The 19,117-nt window shown below is 47.0% G+C and overlaps 1 protein-coding gene across 1 annotated transcript; it reads right to left on the bottom strand.

The window, feature by feature from the left end:
* Positions 1-2,191, bottom strand: LOC123766931 (uncharacterized). Its single transcript, XM_045756421.2, has 5 exons — positions 2,165-2,191; positions 1,035-1,418; positions 682-856; positions 334-439; positions 1-237 (listed from the first exon to the last, which is right to left on the bottom strand). The coding sequence occupies exons 2-5, from the start codon at positions 1,416-1,418 to the stop codon at positions 84-86; spliced, it is 819 nt and encodes a 272-aa protein (XP_045612377.2). The 5' UTR covers positions 2,165-2,191; the 3' UTR covers positions 1-83.
* Between the last annotated feature and the right edge of the window lie 16,926 nt (positions 2,192-19,117).

The raw sequence follows: 19,117 nt of genomic DNA, 5'->3' as shown, positions 1-19,117 counted from the left end.
TGCAGTTTATTTTTATTAATTTGAAACTAACAATTTTCAACTGGATACACTATAATTACTTGGTAGTCAAGGGATCAAGCTGGTTATGCTCCGTAAAACTGGCGTGCTTCACAGATGACGCGCCTCTGCAAGAAACAGCTCGAGTCGTGCCAAACTACTCCATCGTTGAAGTGGTTGTTGAAGACGGCCAGACAGTCCTCGTTACCGTCCGTGTTGTCCGGCTGAGGCACGCCCCTTCTGCCGATAGAAATTTGTCGTTAAGACTTAGTTGTACCAGCTATAAGCATTATGGAAACCCTTAAGGCTATCATCCAGGAGTGAAGTGGGACGTACCTGCCAGTGCGAGACCAGTTCGTATAAGACATCGCAGCGCCTGACAACCACGACCAGTACCTCGAGTTCACCTTGTTTCCGCTAGTCCAGATGTCCTGGATGTAATCTGTACCAATGAGGGAAAATTTGTTATAGATTTAAGCGAATCTTTAGGCACAAAGATTACTAGCATGGCAGAGTTTATGCCAGAAGTCAATATTTTAAATTTCTAGCCAGAATACGGGAGAGATTTTGTAAACCAAGAGACTTCATTAATGTTATTCAATAAATTAAAGAAAATAAGGTTACAACATGCAATTTAAAACAACTCCCCCCCCAAACAAAGATACTCAAACCCCTCCAACTTACGTTTAACGATGATAGTGGCTATAAAGTGTTGTTCAGGTTGGGTCTCTATACTGAGGGCCTGGAAGCCGTGACCCAGAGCAGCACAGTAACGCGACGCGTGTTCCCAGGTGTAGGTCCGCCCAGAGTCGTGACACCACGACAGGTGGTACGCCCTCCCGGACTCTACCTCGTCAACCTAAAAAAGTTATTGGCAGTAATTATGATTGACAACTTAAATCTTGTAAGGTAGTTTCTCTGAACCGTTAGAAAGGACTAGCCAAGGACCCTGAATTACTGTTAACGCCCAGGTATTACATGCCTAATAATTCTTAATTGTTCTTGCAGAGAAGTGATTAATACGAATAATTACTCACTAGAGGCTTGTCGAAGGCATCACACAAAGGTGCAGGAGACAGAGCAAATTGTGTCGAGATCTCTGGGAAGGTCGGCTGTAGAGGCTGTGCCACCAGGACTGAGGGTGGGACTGGCTGAACCGGTGGAAGATCAAAGAAGTGTTGCTGGGGTGTGGCTGGTTGCACCACTTGCTGCAATTGTGGCCGAACCACCTGGGAGCGTTGTTGTTGTTGTTGTTGTTGTTGCTGCTGCTGGGTCGAGTGTGGGGACACCACAATAGGACCTGAAGCTTTGGCCAAGTTACTGTCACCGTCAGCGCCGAAGATAATGGGCATACCATCGTCCCGTATGTACTGGGCCCAAACACATGTCTGGACCACTAATATGATGACTACCGCTTTCATCTGTAAAGGATAATAAATATAAGGTACGATTAAGCAGTGCCTCTGTTAGTATTCCAATGTATGATGAAATTAAGAAATTAATTTTTCCTTAGAATTATATGCACGGTTAAGTGCATCGTAAAGTATTACAGAGCTTTGGAGCATATTCTTTTTCACTACTTATATGAAGCAAAGATTCTAAATTTTAGAACCAAGTTTAAATTTTCATGTAATCTAGTAGTCTATACCTACACAAAAGAGGTAAAAGTTAATTAGTTCGGCAATTTCTATGGTATACTTAAGAAACGCCTATTCTTTCACAAGTTAAAATTCGTGTAATACTTTAAATTACTTATGAGCGTTATAAGTGTCGAGTGTAGAGTACCAGTATTAAGTAAAGTAGAGCTAATAGGCAAAAACCTGGAATTATAGTTGGGGGGGGGGGGGGGGAACTTCTGAAGTTAAAAAATTATATTTAACTGAAGTTCGAAGACAATCAGCCGTGTCCTGAAACCACCATTTAATATGTAATGTTACGTCCATGCGCAATAATAAAAAGAGACTGAAATCTAAGTGGGATACAAGAACTTTTTGAAGTAAATACCAAATGTAAAACCAAAACAATCTAAGTTCTTAGAGATAATCTAGACCGTTAAAATCTGTAATCTCGCACTTCCGACTAATCCCGGAAACCATAAACGTAATACATTATTTACTCCCAAATACTTAACATTAATATACATTCCGAGCATGTATACAAACATTACCAAAATACGTACTGTTACCGTGATGGTAAGAGGAGCACTGATAAATGTGGATCACGAATGCCTCTTTTATACAGACATTATTGACTGTGATTGGCTGAAATATTTGGCGGGAATAATCTGCTGTGGGTTCCAATTGGCTGGTCTAGCTGATGCCGGAAAAGCTGTTTACTCTTGACGCGGCAGCACAAACAATTAGTCGCCAGTTTCCGTTGCCAGACGCGCGATCATACCTCTCAACACTGTGACCGTACATCAGTCATCACTATTACCATCCAAGATACACTAGCTTATTGACCAACCGATAAGTATACTTTTGTCCGGGCCTAAAAGTGAAGTCGTAGTGTAGATACACCGGCTTAGCGCTTTTTCCCTCATCATTACCTTCCATTTATTGGTCCACTGCCATTACTGTTATATTTAGTAGCTTAGCTAATGTTAGTAGATGTTTGGATATAGAGCAGAGCCACACGATGGAGTGAGGTGTCAGCTTAGCTAATGTTAGTAGATGTTTGGATATAGAGCAGAGCCACACGATGGAGTGAGGTGTCAGCTTAGCTAATGTTAGTAGATGTTTGGATATAGAGCAGAGCCACACGATGGAGTGAGGTGTCAGCTTAGCTAATGTTAGTAGATGTTTGGATATAGAGCAGAGCCACACGATGGAGTGAGGTGTCAGCTTAGCTAATGTTAGTAGATGTTTGGATATAGAGCAGAGCCACACGATGGAGTGAGGTGTCAGCTTAGCTAATGTTAGTAGATGTTTGGATATAGAGCAGAGCCACACGATGGAGTGAGGTGTCAGCTTAGCTAATGTTAGTAGATGTTTGGATATAGAGCAGAGCCACACGATGGAGTGAGGTGTCAGCTTAGCTAATGTTAGTAGATGTTTGGATATAGAGCAGAGCCACACGATGGAGTGAGGTGTCAGCTTAGCTAATGTTAGTAGATGTTTGGATATAGAGCAGAGCCACACGATGGAGTGAGGTGTCAGCTTAGCTAATGTTAGTAGATGTTTGGATATAGAGCAGAGCCACACGATGGAGTAAGGTGTCAAGTACACTTAACTCAAGCACTGGATGACCAGCTTAAGTGTGTGGTTGGAACAGCTTGATTGGATTAGATTTAGATTCTGTTTATTAAGGCTACATACATCGAGTTACATACATAATGTTGGATTTAAAGATAAGAGATAGTACATACAATACCTAAAGCCACTAGTACGCATAGCGTTTCGGGCAAGTTTCAATTAGTTTGGTAATTAATAAGTAATTCTAATTCAATTAATTCTAATTCAAGTAATTCTAATTCAATTCAAGTAATTCAATTAGTTTGGTTGGATTAGTTTCAATGTGTTTGGTAACTAGTCAGTCTCATCTTGAATACGTCTAATTCATGTAAACTATTTAACAACTCTGTGCTTATGGTAATGTATTTAACTTATGTGTTTATATGTATACATGTTGTCCTCAGAAGCCCATTCATCACTCTTCACAAGTTATGCAGATCAGTACAATACGTCTCATTGTATGATCTTATATTGTATTCCTTAACGTAACTGTGTTGATACCTGGTTGATGGGGTTCTGGGAGTTCTTCTACTCCCCAAGCCCGGCCCGAGGCCAGGCTTGACTTGTGAGAGTTTGGTCCACCAGGCTGTTGCTTGGAGCGGCCCACAGGCCCACATACCCACCACAGCCCGGCTGATCCGGAACTTCTCTTAGAAAACAGTCTAGTTTTCTCTTGAAGATGTCCACGGTTGTTCCGGCAATATTTCTTATAGTCGCTGGGAGGACGTTGAACAACCGTGGACCTCTGATGTTTATACAGTGTTCTCTGATTGTGCCTATGGCACCTCTGCTCTTCACTGGTTCAATCTTGCATTTTGTTCCATATCGTTCACTCCAGTACGTTGTTATTTTACTGTGTAGATTAGGGACCTGACCCTCCAGTATTTTCCATGTGTATATTATTTGGTATCTCTCTCGTCTCCTTTCTAGAGAGTACATTTGGAGAGCTTTGAGACGGTCCCAATCCCAGACGTTCTTTGGTGTCTATTCGGTTGGGTCTTAATCTTGCCCAAGACACCTTACCAACGATTTATTGATTTGATAACTAAAATATTACTGATTTTCCTGAAGTTGGTTTATACAACCCAACGAACAAAATATCTTTAGTCTATAAAAAAAACACTCATTCAGCCAGAAATATTGAGTACATTCTACTCAGCATACAACCCTAGCCAACCAAATATGCTGGGGTCTACTCTACCCCAAGGCACTTCTTGAGGTTATCTTGAGATGATTTCGGGGCTTTTAGTGTCCCCGCGGCCCGGTCCTCGACCAGGCCTCCACCCCCAGGAAGCAGCCCGTGACAGCTGACTAACACCCAGGTACCTATTTTACTGCTAGGTAACAGGGGCATAGGGTGAAACTTTGCCCATTTGTTTCTGCCTCGTCCGGGAATCGAACCCGCGCCAGCACTCTTGCCAGGAACTACGTGTAAATACATCTACCTGTAAATTATCTCCATGAGTGAGCGGGATCTTACAAACGGCAGCCGCCGCGCCAAGCGAGGCTAACCTTGTGTACACACGTCAATCCCAACTCCGCCTTCAAAGCATGTACAGTTTGTTTGTCAACTCTGGAAACAAGCCTGCTGTAGCGATTCCTGGAAAATATATCCAGCAGACAGCCAGTGCCAGCAGGTAGCCAGAGCACTGCCAGAAAGGTAGGCAGAGCAGTGCCAGAAAGGTAGACAGAGCAGTGCCAGAACGGTAGGCAGAGCAGTGCCAGAAAGGTAGACAGAGCAGTGCCAGAACGGTAGCCAGAGCAGTGCCAGAAAGGTAGGCAGAGCAGTGCCAGAAAGGTAGACAGAGCAGTGCCAGAACGGTAGCCAGAGCAGTGCCAGAACGGTAGCCAGAGCAGTGCCAGAACGGTAGCCAGAGCAGTGCCAGAACGGTAGCCAGAGCAGTGCCAGAAAGGTAGGCAGAGCAGTGCCAGAAAGGTAGACAGAGCAGTGCCAGAACGGTAGCCAGAGCAGTGCCAGAACGGTAGCCAGAGCAGTGCCAGAACGGTAGCCAGAGCAGTGCCAGAACGGTAGCCAGAATGTAGTCAGAGAAGTGTCAACAGCCAGCCACAACAGTGTCAACAGCCAGCCACAACAGTGTCAACAGCCAGCCACAACAGTGTCAACAGCCAGCCACAACAGTGTCAGCAGCCAGCCACAACAGTGTCAGCAGCCAGCCACAATAGTGTCAGCAGCCAGCCACAACAGTGTCAGCAGCCAGCCACAACAGTGTCAGCAGCCAGCCACAACAGTGTCAACAGTTACCCACAACAGTGTCAACAGTCAGCCACAACAGTGTCAACAGTCAGCCACAACAGTGTCAGCAGCCAGCCACAACAGTGTCAACAGTCAGCCACAACAGTGTCAGCAGTCAGCCACAACAGTGTCAGCAGCCAGCCACAACAGTGTCAGCAGCCAGCCACAACAGTGTCAACAGTCAGCCACAACAGTGTCAACAGTCAGCCACAACAGTGTCAGCAGCCAGCCACAACAGTGTCAGCAGCCAGCCACAACAGTGTCAACAGTCAGCCACAACAGTGTCAGCAGTCAGCTACAACAGTGTCAACAGTCAGCTACAACAGTGTCAACAGTCAGCCACAACAGTGTCAACAGTCAGCTACAACAGTGTCAGCAGTCAGCCACAACAGTGTCAACAGTCAGCCACAACAGTGTCAACAGTCAGCTACACAACAGTGTCAGCAGTCAGCCACACAACAGTGTCAACAGTCAGCCACAACAGTGTCAACAGTCAGCCACAACAGTGTCAGCAGTCAGCCACAACAGTGTCAACAACCAGCCACAACAGTGTCAACAGTCAGCTACACAACAGTGTCAGCAGTCAGCCACACAACAGTGTCAGCAGTCAGCCACAACAGTGTCAACAGTCAGCCACAACAGTGTCAACAGTCAGCCACAACAGTGTCAACAGTCAGCCACAACAGCGTCAACAGTCAGCCACAACAGTGTCAACAGCCAGCCACACAACAGTGTCAACAGTCAGCCACAACAGTGTCAGCAGTCAGCCACAACAGTGTCAACAGTCAGCCACAACAGTGTCAACAGCCAGCCACACAACAGTGTCAACAGTCAGCCACAACAGTGTCAGCAGCCAGCCACAACAGTGTCAACAGTCAGCCACAACAGTGTCAACAGCCAGCTACAACAGTGTCAGCAGCCAGCTACAACACAATGTCAACAGTCAGCTACAACAGTGTCAGCAGTCAGCCACAACAGTGTCAACAGTCACCTACAACAGTGTCAGCAGCCAGCCACAACAGTGTCAACAGTCAGCCACAACAGTGTCAACAGCCAGCCACACAACAGTGTCAACAGTCAGCTACAACAGTGTCAACAGTCAGCCACAACAGTGTCAACAGTCAGCCACAACAGTGTCAACAGCCAGCCACAACAGTGTCAACAGCCAGCCACACAACAGTGTCAACAGTCAGCTACAACAGTGTCAGCAGTCAGCTACAACAGTGTCAGCAGCCAGCTACAACAGTGTCAACAGTCAGCCACAACAGTGTCAGCAGCCAGCCACAACAGTGTCAGCAGCCAGCCACAACAGTGTCAGCAGCCAGCCACAACAGTGTCAACAGTCAGCTACAACAGTGTCAGCAGCCAGCCACAACAGTGTCAGCAGCCAGCCACAACAGTGTCAACAGTCAGCCACAACAGTGTCAGCAGTCAGCCACAACAGTGTCAGCAGCGTCAGCGGGGCTTAGCGTCCCCCGCGGCCCGGTCCTCGACCAGACCTCCTTTTTGTTACACACTCCAAGGAAGCAGCCCGTAGCAGCTGTCTAACTCCCAGGTACCTATTTACTGCTAGGTAACAATGTGAAAGAAACTCTGCCTATTTGTTTCCGCCTCCACCGGGGATCGAACCCGGAATCTCAGGACTACGAATCCCAAGCGCTGTCCACTAAGCTGTCAGGCCTCCTTGCAGAAGGTCCTATCACTGAGAGTTCTCAATATAAGCCCTATAGTTCGCAGCATTATAAAACACTCTAGAAGGATACAATGCCTATAATCTAACGTAGGTATAGTCATTTATTATTGAATAGTTGTATAGTTGAATAAATATTCACCCCTCGCCCCTTCCCCAAGCGAGGCACCAGCCAGCATTGTGTCGCATTTTACATGTAAAACACTTCTGTCCCTTGAGTCACAAGTCTTATATTGGATGCTGGAGACTGTGTCCGCCGCAAGTCAATATCATAGCATTTATGATGAGCTCAGAGTTGAATGGTGGTTGTGGGTAGGGAAGGTAGGAGTGGTGGAGAGAGAGGGGGTGAGGGAGGGAAGTGGGAAGAGTGGAGGAAGGATGAAGGTAGGTAGGTAGAATGGCTCCTATTTTCCCATACGAGGCAGGCAGCTCCTGTTGGTTCATACGAGGCAGGCAGCTCCTGTTGGTCCATACGAGGCAGGCAGCTCATGTTGGTCTATACGAGGCGGGCAGCTCCTGTTGGTCCATACGAGGCAGGCAGCTCCTGTTGGTCCATACGAGGCTGGCAGCTCCTGTTGGTCCATACGAGACAGGCAGCTCCTGTTGGTCCATACGAGGCTGGCAGCTCCTGTTGGTCCATACGAGGCAGGCAGCTCCTGTTGGTCCATACGAGGCAGGCAGCTCCTGTTGATCCATACGAGGCAGCTGTTATTTTAGCATACGAGGCAGGCAGCTCCTGTTGATCCATACGAGGCAGCTGCTATTGGCCCACACTAGGCAGCTCCTATCTATACCCACAAAAACTCCTTCATATTAGAGGTTTCTAATTCCTGAAATCGTAATATCCTCTTAATGCTGCTCATCTACTTAAAACCTCGATCAGATTCCTCCTTGAGGCGTCTTCAGCGGGCGCAGGCTGAGACGCTCCAGTCTCCTCCTGCGTGTGGGGTACACACCAGACCAGGAGGCCACTGCCGTGTTGGAAAGTGATTTCCTACTTATGTATAATTCCCCCACCAGTCTAGCAAAGAGCATCATTTTGAGCAGAGGTGTTTATCCAGTTGAAGTATTGTCTGTGAGCACTGGGACCCACCTCCTTGCTGTGTGTATGTCCTGGTGGAAGGTATTCAAGAAATACAGAGAGTTGAGCTGCTTGTATTATCCCTTTGCGAGTTGAGCTGCTTGTATTATCCCTTTGGGAGTTGAGCTGCTTGTATTATCCCTTTGGGAGTTGAGCTGCTTGTATTATCCCTTTGGGAGTTGAGCTGCTTGTATTATCCCTTTGGGAGTTGAGCTGCTTGTATTATCCCTTTGGGAGTTGAGCTGCTTGTATTATCCCTTTGGGAGTTGAGCTGCTTGTATTATCCCTTTGGGAGTTGAGCTGCTTGTATTATCCCTTTGGGAGTTGAGCTGCTTGTATTATCCCTTTGGGAGTTGAGCTGCTTGTATTATCCCTTTGGGAGTTGAGCTGCTTGTATTATCCCTTTGGGAGTTGAGCTGCTTGTATTATCCCTTTGGGAGTTGAGCTGCTTGTATTATCCCTTTGGTGCTCGGCTTGAAATATCCCTTTATGAGTCTGTTTATTAGACTGATAATTCCTGGTCCAGATGTCGTCCAGCTGACGGCCTCCGAGGCACCAACATGAAGATAGTCTACAACAACTCGAGTTAATTTTGGGAGAGCCACCTGAGAGGCATTCAACACAAGCAAAGATAATATGTATCTGCCGCTCAGAGCTAAGATAAGCACTTTAAATGAATTCCAACAGTGTGCCGTGAACGTTCGGACAAGGTGGGAAGGTGTTGGGCAGGGGGAGGGGGGGTGGGAGGGGAGCCTGGTGAGGAAGAGACGGAGCCACTTACCTAGAAGTGATTACGGGGGAAGTGAGAGGTAGCTCTCTGCCCTGCCTCCTTGCCCTTTATACCTTGCACACGAGGAGTCACAATAACGTGGCTGAGATATGTTGACCAGACCACACACTAGAAGGTGAAGGGACGACGACGTTTCGGTCCGTCCTGGACAATCGACTTGAGAATGGTCCAGGACGGACCGAAACGTCGTCGTCCCTTCACTTTCTAGTGTGTGGTCTGGTCAACATACATTGCACGTTATTTACAAGGTATAAAAGGTATATACCTTGCATATTATTGTGATATTTTAGTTGTGTGTAGTATTTGTCCTTAAAGCTGTGGCTGGCAGCGGCTTCGACAACATCTTTCAATACCCGGCCACCCGGACAAGGCGCGTGAGCTTCTCTTACATCTCTACGGTTCATTTACGCTTCCAGGTTACGCCAATGTCTCCTTGCCCTGCGTCTTCTCAGTTTAAATAAGCTATCTTGAGATTCTTGAGGTTATCTTGAGATGATTTCGGGTCTTTAGTGTCCCCGCGGCCCGGTCCTCGACCAGGCCTCCACCCCCCAGGAAGCAGCCCGTGACAGCTGACTAACTCCCAGGTACCTATTTACTGCTAGGTAACAGGGGCATTCAGGGTGAAAGAAACTTTGCCCATTTGTTTCTGCCTCGTGCGGGAATCGAACCCGCGCCACAGAATTACGAGTCCTGCGCGCTATCCACCAGGCTACGAGGCCCCCCTATCCTTATCCACCTTGTCTATTCTCCTCGGTATTTTGTATGTGGTGATCATATCCCGCCTGTTTCATTTTGTGCTTCGTGAGGTGTGGATTCCATGACTACGTACTCCAGTAATGTGTAGACAGCGAATTTGGGCCTAAAGACCTGAATTTGTTCAGGTATTCAAAATCTGTTCTCATGTTCGCCAAATTTCTGTACACTGCTGACGGTCTCCTGTTCACAGGAGTTTCCTCTTGTTAGTCTTGGGATTATATTCACTCTCAGGTCGTGTTCTGGAAGTTCCCTATACCTAAAAACTTTCCTTATTAAGGCTACTCAATAGCTCGGTCAATAGAGCCTCATACACGTGGGGGTCACGGTTCGAGCCTCCTAGACAAAGCGATGCATGAAATGTGAAGTCAGCCAGAGCAGTTAAAGAAAGTGTGAGAAAGTAAGAACCAAAGGAGAGAAAGCAAGGTCCTCTCTCTCTCTCTCTCAGAGGAGAGAATACAAGAACGAGAGGAAAGAAACAGAGAACCAGAGGAGAGAGAAAGCTAGAGAAGGTAAACCTTGGCAGATCGAGGGAAGACCAACGCCGACGGTCAGAGAACGCCATAACGTTCTAGTTATTTCTAGTGTGTGGTCTGGTCAACGCCATAACCTCCGTCATGGCAGCGTCCCGGGGAGCCCAACAAGCCGTGCACTTGCAATAAAATGGTAATAGACAGAGAGAGACAGAGAGAGAGAGAGAGAGAGAGAGAGAGAGAGAGAGAGAGAGAGAGAGAGAGAGAGAGAGAGAGAGAGAGAGAGAGAGAGAGAGAGAGAGAGAGAGAGAGAGTCGATCATTCTCCATAAATTACCAGAGCCTGAGGGTGGAAGGTGGCACACCAGACGAAGGAAGAGGAGGAGGGGATAAGAAATATGGACAACGCCACTCCGCCTCTCGCTACGGATATGTTATTCCCACACCCCAGTTGTTTACACTTGATATGCGTCATGGAGGGCCAAAGGGCTAAAAGTGATGTTCCTCGACCTTGATGTAAACAAGTGACGTTACGGGACACCTCCCATTAACTACACCAGACCACATGACCTGTATGCGTGGAAAAGTTATGGTGTCAAAGCTCCATCAAACACCACCTTGTTTCCTACAAATAATAACATTTTAGATACAATCTAAGATCAAGATTATTGCATACATTTTGACATCTTCACAAAGATAGTGTGTGTCTCATGTCAGCTGAGGGTGAGTATGACTCAAAGACGGCTGAATGAGGTTATTCAGCCGTTAGTCTGGCCACTGTGGTAACCTAACAATTTGGTTGACGTTGGTATGACATGAAATGAAGTGGTTACCATTTACAGGAGACCAAATTATGTTGTCCTGAGTTCTCATTAGCCAGCAGGTGTGATGTAAACTAGCAATTTTCTCTTGACATTGTAGATGATTGAACATATCCAGGTGTAAAGTGGTTGTAAATATATGAATGTGTGTGTCGTATCACCCACTACTACTATGGCTGGTCTCCATAATGTTGCGACGACTGTCAGTTGTTTGGGTGTTGCTGGTCACGACACCTCTGGTGATGGTCTGGGGACCAGATTCACGAAAACTTTACGATTTACGATTTTTGAATTTAGCAGTCTCCGTGGTGTAGTGGTAAGACACTCGCCTGGCGTTCCGCGAGCGCTATGTCATGGGTTCGTATCCTGGCCGGGGAGGATTTACTGGGCGCAATTCCTTAACTGTAGCCTCTGTTTAACGCAACAGTAAAATGTGTACTTGGATGAAAAAACGATTCTTCGCGGCAGGGGATCGTATTCCAGGGACCATAGGATTAAGGACTTGCCCGAAACGCTACGCGTACTAGTGGCTCTACAAGAATGTAACAACTCTTCTATATATCTCAAAAAAAAAAAAAAAAAAAAAAAAAAAAAAAACACTTACGCAAGCACTTACGAACTTGTCCATCTTTTCTCAATCTTTGGCGGCTTTGTTTACAATTATTAAACAGTTAATGAGCTCCGAAGCACCAGGAGGCTGTTTATAACAATAACAACAGTTGATTGGCAAGTTTTCATGCTTGTAAACTGTTTAATAACTGTAACCAAAGCCGTCAAAGATCGAGAAAAGATGTACACGTTCGTAAGTGCTTGCGTAAGTGCTTGCGTAAGTGCTTGCGTAAGTGCTTTCGTGAATCCGGCCCCTGGTTCTCTCCTGAAATTATTTTAATGATAACAAAGCATTTTTGTTTTCCATTGTCTGGTGCTTTGGAAGAGACGTTGTCCAGACTTTATGTTGAAATGGATAGAACAGCCAGTTCTTAAATGGCCATGTATAGGCAGCTTACTGTAGCGGTTAAGTGACCCTGACCTTCAACAGCTTACTGTAGATGTAGAGGTTAAGTGACCCTGACCTTCAACAGCTTACTGTAGATGTAGAGGTTAAGTGACCCTGACCTTCAACAGCTTACTGTAGATGTAGAGGTTAAGTGACCCTGACCTTCAACAGCTTACTGTAGATGTAGAGGTTAAGTGACCCTGACCTTCAACAGCTTACTGTAGATGTAGAGGTTAAGTGACCCTGACCTTCAACAGCTTACTGTAGATGCAGCTGAAGGACTCTTAAGTAACCAACACAGGAGAAGGATGCTAATTACTAACGACAAGGTAGTAGTAACAACGTCAACATAACAAAGGTGGCCAACAGCCAACCAGAACTGAATGCTCACCCAAACATATAATTGACTTTCCCAGCCATTCATTCCAATACCAAAGGCACAAGATTGACACATACACAGTTACATTTATTAGGCACGAAAGCAAATATCAGAAATAAAGGCACATGTATGTGGGGGGGGGGGGAGTGATAGATATGTTGGGGGCGTGATAGATATGTTGGGGAGTGACACATGTAAGAGAATGATAGACAAGTTTGGGAGAATGATAGATATTTAAAGGGAAGTGATACATATATTGGGTTGGGAGATTGGGTACTTTCCAATATACAGTAATCACGAGGTAAAGAGAATGGGGACCTTCCGTTATGACGTCATCAAGGTATAACAAACAGGGACCTTCCGTTATGACGTCATCAAGGTATAACAAACAGGGACCTTCCGTTATGACGTCATCAAGGTATAACAAACAGGGACCTTCCGTTATGACGTCATCAAGGTATAACAAACAGGGACCTTCCGTTATGACGTCATCAATATAACAAACGGGAGCTTCCCGTTACAACAGCGACAATCATCTAGAAGTCAAGGCCGAAGTCTTCTAGTGGACCTTGACAGCCCTCACAGCAGGAGATGAACACTGATCAAAGTCTTTATCAGACGTGAGTGTGGCCACAGCCGTGAGACCAGACGCGTGAGTGTGGCCACAGCCGTGAGACCAGACGTGTGAGTGTGGTCACAGCCGTGAGACCAGACGTGTGAGTGTGGCCACAGCCGTGAGACCAGACGTGTGAGTGTGGCCACAGCCGTGAGACCAGACGTGTGAGTGTGGCCACAGCCGTGAGACCAGACGTGTGAGTGTGGCCACAGCCGTGAGACCAGACGTGTGAGTGTGGCCACAGCCGTGAGACCAGACGTGTGAGTGTGGCCACAGCCGTGAGACCAGACGTGTGAGTGTGGCCACAGCCTTGAGACCAGACGCGTGAGTGTGGCCACAGCCGTGAGACCAGACGTGTGAGTGTGGCCACAGCCGTGAGACCAGACGTGTGAGTGTGGCCACAGCCGTGAGACCAGACGCGTGAGTGTGGCCACAGCCGTGAGACCAGACGCGTGAGTGCGGCCACAGCCGTGAGACCAGACGTGAGTGTGGTCAGACGTGTGAGTGTGGCCACAGCCGTGAGACCAGACGCGTGAGTGTGGCCACAGCCGTGAGAACAGACGTGAGTGTGGCCAGACGTGTGAGTGTGGCCAGACGTGTGAGTGTGGCCACAGCCGTGAGACCAGACGTGTGAGTGTGGCCACAGCCATGAGACCAGACGCGTGAGTGCGGCCACAGCCGTGAGACCAGACGCGTGAGTGTGGCCACAGCCGTGAGACCAGACGCGTGAGTGTGGCCACAGCCGTGAGACCAGACGCGTGAGTGTGGCCACAGCCGTGAGACCAGACGCGTGAGTGTGGCCACAGCCGTGAGACCAGACGTGTGAGTGTGGCCACAGCCGTGAGACCAGACGCGTGAGTGTGGCCACAGCCGTGAGACCAGACGCGTGAGTGTGGCCACAGCCGTGAGACCAGACGTGTGAGTGTGGCCACAGCCGTGAGACCAGACGTGTGAGTGTGGCCACAGCCGTGAGACCAGACGTGTGAGTGTGGCCACAGCCGTGAGACCAGACGCGTGAGTGTGGCCACAGAGAGACACAGAACGCTCCGGCTACAGCTGTGAGGTCTGCCTATATTACCAGGGACGAGCCACACTATTGATTTCCGTTAGCTGGCCGGGACCAAGACCAACATCGCAACAACGCCGTCAAGATCCAGACGGAGCGGACCTTACCTCCGGCAGGACGCACCTGCAGGAGACCAGTTAGGCTCAGGCAGCCTGGTCCTCCCAGGAGACCAGTTAGGCTCAGGCAGCCTGGTCCTCCCAGGAGACCAGTTAGACTCATGCAGCCTGGTCCTCCCAGGAGACCAGTTAGACTCAGGCAGCCTGATCCTCCCAGGAGACCAGTTAGACTCAGGCAGCCTGGTCCTCCCAAGAGACCAGATAGACTCAGGCAGCCTGGTCCTCCCAGGAGACCAGATAGACTCAGGCAGCCTGGTCCTCCCAGGAGACCAGATAGACTCAGGCAGCCTGGTCCTCCCAAGAGACCAGTTAGACTCAGGCAGCCTGGTCCTCCCAGGAGACCAGATAGACTCAGGCAGCCTGGTCCTCCCAGGAGACCAGATAGACTCAGGCAGCCTGGTCCTCCCAGAAGACCAGTTAGACTCAGGCAGCCTGGTCCTCCCAGGAGACCAGATAGACTCAGGCAGCCTGGTCCTCCCAGGAGACCAGATAGACTCAGGCAGCCTGGTCCTCCCAGGAGACCAGATAGACTCAGGCAGCCTGGTCCTCCCAGGAGACCAGTTAGACTCAGGCAGCCTGGTCCTCCCAGGAGACCAGATAGACTCAGGCAGCCTGGTCCTCCCAGGAGACCAGATAGACTCAGGCAGCCTGGTCCTCACAGGAGACCAGATAGACTCAGGCAGCCTGGTCCTCCCAGGAGACCAGATAGACTCAGGCAGCCTGGTCCTCGCAGGAGACCAGATAGACTCAGGCAGCCTGGTCCTCACAGGAGACCAGATAGACTCAGGCAGCCTGGTCCTCACAGGAGACCGGATAGACTCAGGCAGCCTGGTCCTCACAGGAGACCAGATAGACTCAGGCAACCTGGTCCTCCCAGGAGACCAGATAGACTCAAGCAGCCTGGTCCTCCCAGGAGACCAGATAGACTCAGGCAGCCTGGTCCTCCCAGGAGACCGGATAGACTCAGGCAGCCTGGTCCTCACAGGAGACCAGATAGACTCATACAGCCACAATGGAAAACAGAAGTTCTTCATGAACAACGATGGCACTAAAACTATCTCAACCGGACGTTCCATTATCCTGGTATAAATCATCGCTCGTCAAATCTCAAATATACGGAGCGTCTCCACATAACTCCTCACACAGGAGCAGCAGCAGCACTACCACACCACAGCAGAGGGTCGGAGGCAGCCGGTGTCGTGGTGAAGGAGGAGGAGAAGGCAGAGTATCCTCCAGCTCTGCAACACCAGGTCACCAGAGCCCAGTTACTCCGCCAGCAGACAACGAGAGCGTGAAATTACCTCGTTGGCTATCCATTGCTGTGCAGGCCTCTCGCGGGGCGTCTCCTGCTTATACGAGGAACAGTGAGAGAGTGAGAGAGAGAGAGAGAGAGAGAGAGAGAGAGAGAGAGAGAGAGAGAGAGAGAGAGAGAGAGAGAGAGAGAGAGAGCGAGCGAGCGAGCGAGAGAGAGAGAGAGAGAGAGAGAGAGAGAGAGAGAGAGAGAGAGAGAGAGAGAGAGAGAGAGAGAGAGAGAGAGAGAGAGAGAGAGAGAGAGAGAGAGAGCTCGTCAAGGACAAGCAGGATAGTGAGGGAGAAGCGTGTGTTCAGAGAGAGGGGGGGTGGGGGTTCTTAGGGTGCTGAACCAGGACGTGACAGTGGTCCACCTCGCAACTATTCTCATATTTTCAGGCCCGGGTTCGAAGCTCCGATGATCCTAGTGAATGAAACCATATTACCCAAGCTATTCTGATTTGCTTCTTATATCACTATATCTATAAAATAAAATGTCTGTTTTTCTATCTACGGTTCAAGACCAAATGTTTGCGGCTAGCCTCGCCCAATTTTGTCAATTGTTTGTGTTGAGAATTTTATTCTATGTCTATGATTTCTCTCTCCCACAGCAGCATACTAACGCCCTGGAAACACAAACCGTAACTGTCTCTATTTTCCGCTTGTTACAACTTGTAATCAAGTTGTTACATCTTGGCTTAACGTGTTTATGACGTATTAGAACGTTGTTACAACGTGCTATATTGGTTGTTATAACTGGTTAGGAGGTGTTAAAACTTGTTCGAACGTTGTACCAACGTCGTAGTTTCGGTGTGTGTTTGGCGGGCGTGCCTTTTCTCTGGCGTGAGAAAGAACATTCCAAGACACAATTGTATCGGAAACAAGTCTTTTATTTCCCTACACGGCCACAAAGACGCCACATTGTGGCTTCCTTTGTAGGAACGTTGCATTTCATTTGAGTTTATGTGTTATGAACAGCCAGGATTCCGCAAGGAAATTCGAATAATTCCATGTTATAAATGTGTAACGATCCATCAGGAGAGAGATCACCAAGCCATTACGACTATATAGCACTGGGAAGGGGTCAGGATAGGGATTTGGGATGGGACAGGGGAAAGGAATGGTGCCCAACCACTTATGGACGGTCGGGGATTGAACCCTGACCTGCACGAAGCGAGACCGTCGCTCTACCGTCCAGTCCAAGTGACTGTTGATAATGTGTAACGAGCTGGCCAATATTCCTCCGGCAATGTTGCTAGTCTTTTGCTCTCGCAACAATACAGTGTTGTGTTGTATGCAACAATACAGTGTTGTATGCATACAACAATACAGTGTTGTATGCATGCAACAATACAGTGTTGTATGCATACAACAATACAGTGTTGTATGCATACAACAATACAGTGTTGTATGCATACAACAATACAGTGTTGTATGCATGCAACAATACAGTGTTGTATGCATACAACAATACAGTGTTGTATGCATGCAACAATACAGTGTTGTATGCATGCAACAATACAGTGTTGTATGCATGCAACAATACAGTGTTGTATGCATGCAACAATACAGTGTTGTATGCATGCAACAATACAGTGTTGTATGCATGCAACAATACAGTGTTGTATGCATGCAACAATACAGTGTTGTATGCATGCAACAATACAGTGTTGTATGCATGCAAACAAAAATAAACTACAAAATCCATGGTATCTTTTTTTAAAAAGTTATTATTTCCTCAAAATATTTATAAATATTTTTTCTTTGGTACCAAGTGGAAACTGAACGCCATATGTGTGTGTATATATATATATATATATATATATATATATATATATATATATATATATATATATATATATATATATATATATATATATATATATATATACATATATATATATATATATATATATATATATATATATATATATATATATATATATATATATATATATATATAAATATATAAATGGTGTTCATTTTACAAAAATAATTGAGTGTTGAGAATTGAACATATATTACATGTTAACAGAGTGTTGAATAATAGCTGCCTCACATATTCATTACAACAAAAACAACACTTTATTTGTATAAATATGAGTAAAACAAAAATATATGCAAGCACATGTAATGTTATTTTGACGCCTGGCTAAAATTAACAGATTTCAAAACAATAACCTAGAGATTACTTCCAGACATTGGCTGGTTTTTGACCCCTGGAAGCAAAGTTATTGACGTGCCTTGAACCCATACACGGACTAAGGGGCTCTTCAATCCATCCTCTTGCATGTCATCCACGTGATCTTACGTGATCAAATTCCTCTCTCACAACCTTTCTACCTATCTCTCACCTGGCACAACCTCTCTCTCATCCTACACAACCTCTCTACCTCTCTCTCACCTGGCACAACCTCTCTCTCATCCCACACAACCTCTCTACCTCTCTCTCACCTGGCACAACCTCTCTCTCATCCCACACAACCTCTCTACCTCTCTCTCTCACCTGGCACAACCTCTCTCTCATCCCACACAACCTCTCTACCTCTCTCTCTCACCTGGCACAACCTCTCTCTCATCCCACACAACCTCTCTACCTCTCTCTCTCACCTGGCACAACCTCTCTCTCATCCCACACAACCTCTCTCTCTCTCTCTCACCTGGCACAACCTCTCTCATCCTACACAACCTCTCTACCTCTCTCTCACCTGGCACAACCTCTCTCTCATCCCACACAACCCAAGACGCTAACAGGCCAGCATCCTCTGCGATAAAGCGAAGGAGATTGGGCAAGGCCCACTGTTCCTGAGTCATCTCCCCAATCCCGGCCCAACATTCATGGGGGGCCCAGGACCCACCCCACCCACCACCGGACTCCAAATGCAAGAAGGACACATAAGAAAGGCTAAATCCTATATAGGTGTTAAGTGCAAAAGGGACTTATGAGATAGGAAAACTCCTGGCTGTTGTACCGATGTTCCATAGACAGGTAATGTTGCAGTGAAAGGCTGGTGTTGACAGTGTTGAGAAGGCAAACTAAAGATAGATATTGATTAGATAGGGGGGTACCACCTCTGGTGCAATTATAGGGACCCACAGCCTCAGAGAAGGGAACACAGAGCATTAGATTAGATTAGATATATTTAGAAAAGTTAGAATTTTAGTTAGATCAGCAATACTGATTGGTTTTAAAATAATTCTAATAATATTGGTGATGAGAATGAACTAATGAGACGGAGTGATAACGAATTATATTATTTGGATGATAAATGAGGAACAAACGCCATTCCTTGAGAGATAATCTCGCCCCCATCTTAGCAGCTGGGGCGAGGTTGCCAATATTAATCTGCTACCCCACAACCGTCAGACATCAAAGCTTGGCGGGCCCCACCAGTTTACCCTCAGACCACAACAGCTTCCTTGTCTGAGTGCCGCAAACACCCCTTTTTTTTGTACGACTCTCTTTCAGTGTGATGAGTTCTTTAAAGAGCACCTTTATAGCTCTTTGAGTCCTACAGAGCTTTTTGTGTTGAAAAGAGCTTTTTTTATAATGAACGTCTTT

This window comes from Procambarus clarkii, chromosome 60 (assembly GCF_040958095.1).
Source record: "Procambarus clarkii isolate CNS0578487 chromosome 60, FALCON_Pclarkii_2.0, whole genome shotgun sequence".
Lineage (NCBI taxonomy): Eukaryota > Metazoa > Arthropoda > Malacostraca > Decapoda > Cambaridae > Procambarus > Procambarus clarkii.
Note: the sequence above shows the minus strand (reverse complement) of the source record. Positions and strands in the feature narration are given on the sequence as shown.

Bases quoted from the DNA above. Each gene is read 5' to 3' on its own strand.
- LOC123766931 (XM_045756421.2), bottom strand. From the start codon at position 1,418: ATGAAAGCGGTAGTCATCATATTAGTGGTCCAGACATGTGTTTGGGCC. The intron at 857-1,034 runs GTGAGTAATTAT...TAACTTTTTTAG, and splicing joins ATGCCTTCGACAAGCCTCTA to GTTGACGAGGTAGAGTCCGG. The intron at 238-333 runs GTACGTCCCACT...TTCTATCGGCAG, and splicing joins AACTGGTCTCGCACTGGCAG to AAGGGGCGTGCCTCAGCCGG.